Source organism: Coenobita brevimanus, chromosome 81, assembly GCF_032717465.1.
Source record: "Coenobita brevimanus isolate Jiangsu-jjx chromosome 81, ASM3271746v2, whole genome shotgun sequence".
Taxonomy (NCBI): domain Eukaryota; kingdom Metazoa; phylum Arthropoda; class Malacostraca; order Decapoda; family Coenobitidae; genus Coenobita; species Coenobita brevimanus.
This window is the reverse complement of record NC_137034.1, coordinates 7,153,868-7,157,563: the sequence shown is the minus strand read 5'-3', so window position 1 is coordinate 7,157,563 and position 3,696 is coordinate 7,153,868. Positions and strand designations below refer to the sequence as shown.

Sequence of the window (3,696 nt, the reverse complement as noted above, 5' to 3'; positions counted from 1 at the left end):
TCCTTCCTTTTTGCGAGGGATTTGAGCTTCTTATACTCAGGATTATAAAGGATCCGATTCTCCTGTTTTTCTCGCTTTTTTGCTCTCTTTTTTTGCTTGAAATCTCTCTCTCTCTCTCTCTCTCTCGGCTTGATATTTCTTTCGCTTTCTGTCATTCATTTTTGATTTTGATTTTTTGTCTCTCGATTTGGTATTTCTCCCTCCCTCCCTCCCTCACTCTCTTTCTCTCTCTCTCTCTCTCTCTCTCTCATAGACTTTATTTACTGAAGGCATTTCCAATAATTCCAAGGACGTGTATGAATACAGTGCCAACAAATTCCTGGAAACACAGATTTGGAACCAGACTCTTTCTTTGGTTGGATTCGATGCAATACATTCTCTCTCTCTTTCCCTCTGTCTGTTGCTCACTCTTTCTCTTTCTCACTCTGTCTCTAATTATTAAATGCATTGCCAAAGACTCCAAGCACATGTCTATGGGCAATGTCAACAAACTCCTGCGAACACAGATCCTGGAACCAGGCCCCTCCGCACCGGTTGGTCTCGAAGCAGTACTGGCGTGCAAAGCTCCTGCTGCTGGAGGCCCCGTGACAGCAGTTGACGATGGCCCACATGCAGGGGCTCTGGCCGCCTCCCCGCTGGCCAAGTCCCACTGATGCGCTCCTGTTGGGGAAGAAATATGTGGCCATTTGATGTATTTCAATCACTAAATACTTTCTTCATTTAAACTTTAAATATTTTAAACCACTTGAAGACAGACCGCCTCCTTGTTGGCCAAGTGCGGGCAGTGCAGCCTTGGTGGTGAAGAAAGAAGAATCTGATGAGGCTTTTGGAGCATTGAAGAATTGGAAGATATGTTCGTATGCTTAGATATGTGAAGACCATGATTTGCACTCATCGCTAATCGATGTGCTTAATCAATTTGTGGAATCACGTTTGGTGGATCCCACGCTTGTGCGATCGCAGAATGCCAAGATTACTGGGAAAAAATGTGAAGTAGCCAAAAGGAGCTTTACAGTCGTTTCTGGATATAAATAATGTAAAGGATATACCATAAAACTGCTCTTTTGGACCTAATCCCACCCCATGCCACAACTGTGACCAGAAATACCGACATATTGTATTCACGCGCAGTTACGGCAATTACGGAATAAAAAAAAAAAAGAAGAAACATGCAGGGGCTATGGCCACCTCCAGTTTGTTTAGTCCTGGGGATGCGTAATGGTGAGAGGGAAGGAGGTGACAAGCACAATAGTATCTTACACAATATTCCTCACGCCACACTCCACAGTTCCAAGCACTAAAACCACCACTATACCAGTACTATACTAACCCAACAGTTCACAACAAAATTCCTGTACCACATTCCACAGCACAATACTTCCACACGACACCAATATCACATACTACACCTCCCCATATCACCAGTTCGCATCACACAACACCACACGCTACACTTCTACGCTCTTCCGCCAGTCACCACAGTATCAATCCACAACATAGCACATCCACAAAGAACACCACAACGCATCCACATCCCACCATCCACTATCGTACCAGCATTACACAGTGCAAGGCCACATCATCACTACCGCCGCCACACCACACCACACCACCACACCAAACCCACCCCACTCTCCTTCTTATCACGTTGGCCACAGGAGCCCAAAGTTCCCCTCTCACCTCACTTAACAACGCCAACTTCCCTCCCTCGTCCCCTTCGCGGATTATTTGACGGACTTCACGCGGGGGAAGCTAAAAGTTATAATCCCCTACGAAGTATTGGTGACAGAGGATGGGATTTTATTTTTGATTTGGAGGGGGAATTAGAGGATTACTTTTTCAGACCTGGAGAGGGATTTCTTATTGATTTGGTATGGAGTCTGGAGAGGCGTGTTGTAATTTACCTTTTCATATCTCATCAGGAAATTGTCCACAGTTTGTCGGGGAAATACAGCAGTTAACCCTGTCATGGTTGGAATAATTGAGGTATTCTATTGTAATAAACACCAGTCGATAACTCACATTTTTTGCCATTTACTTTAACTCTCTCTCGGGCTCCTATGACTCACTCTCTGCTGAATTAAATCGTCTGGCGTTAGCTGGAATAAAATAAGAGTTGTCCCCGCCATGAGTATGTTAATGGTTATGAGAGCCGATATTAATTGCCTCTAAATGAACTCTGGCACGTAAGGTCAAAAGTCAAGCATGCTTCATTATTTGATAGTAACTAATCAAGTAACCAAATTGCCTTACTCACTGTGTTTACTCTCTCTCTCTCTCTCTCTCTTCTCCCAATCAATCTCCCTTCTCCTGTTCCACTCGTCTCCTCTTTCCTCCTTCCTCTCCAGTCTCTGTCAACATTTAAGGTCCCCCCCTTCCGTCTCTCTCTCTCTCTCTCTCTCTCACACACACACACACACACACACACACACACACACACACACACACACACATCCCCCCCCCCCTTACATGACAAGGAGGCAGGAGACACGAATGTAAACACAGCGTCTGTCGAGTTTCGCACCCAGGACGGTCCGCTTGTTTTTGTAAATAAGGAGTGTCGGACAGTCCTACTCGGGGGACGGTCGGGTCGATGGGACAGGATGCGATTTAGAACTTGTCTCAGCAATTTATTTCACCAGCAATTTATCATTTATTTTTGTATCTAATAACTGGGAATTTAACTTATTTAATTTTTATATATTATGCCAGTGACTGATCTCCTATTTCTATTTTATAATACGAGTAACTAGATGTATATACTGTATATATAACTGTTTGCATACTATTTTTGTTAGTAGGTATAAAACAGCTGTTTGCTAAATATTTTGAAATATTTTAAAGAGCTACTTAAACCCGAAATTATCATGATCATCATCACCAACACCACCACCACCACCACCATCATTATCATCATCACCAACACCATCATCACCACCATCACCACCATCATTATCATCATCACCCTATCTCGATTCCCATCTCACCTTTTGACTCGCCACCTGACATTTGCCACTAATTAAGGTGCCGCTCGCCGATTAATGCTCGGGACAACTCATTTCTATCCCAAATTAGCCCCTTCACGTTCATCATACTTTTGTGTGTGACTGAATTAGCTTGTATGTATTTTATGTATGTATGGATGGGTGGATGGATAGATGTATAGATGGATAGATGGAGGTTTGTATGTATGTATATATGTAGGTACGTATGAATGGATGGATGGATGTTTGTATGTATGTATATATGTATGTATGCAGGTACGTATAAATGGATGGATGGATGGATGGTTGTATGGATGATTCGATGGATGGATGGATATTTATATGTATGCATGTATGTATGTAGGTAGGTAGGTAGGTATGGATGGATGTTTCTCTCTCTCTCTCTCTCTCTCTCTCTCTCTCTCTCTCTTCTGGTAGCATGGAAAACTAGGGAACATGGAAAAAACACCAAATTAGGGGAGCTATTTTTACACAGGTCAGAAAATAGAATTTCATTTCCATTCTCTTGTCATTTGTCAAGTTTGAAATTAACAGACTATGGGAAATGTTAGAGGCCAAGATAAAATGTACACACACACACACACACACACACACACACACACACACACACACACACACACACACACACACACACACACACACACACAAACACAAACACTTTGCCTCTCTATCTTTCTTTTTTCTGTCTGTC

General features: G+C 42.8%; 1 protein-coding gene across 1 annotated transcript in view; it reads right to left on the bottom strand.

Annotated features, from left to right (window-relative positions):
• Positions 1 to 202: 202 nt before the first annotated feature.
• The window catches only part of hdly (hadley), a 17,566-nt gene continuing 14,072 nt past the window's right edge, over positions 203 to 3,696 (bottom strand). The window contains exon 3 of the mRNA XM_080279910.1: positions 203 to 660. Coding sequence (XP_080136036.1) covers positions 432 to 660 — 229 coding nt within the window. The 3' untranslated portion in view covers positions 203 to 431. The remainder of the gene's footprint in view (positions 661 to 3,696) is intronic.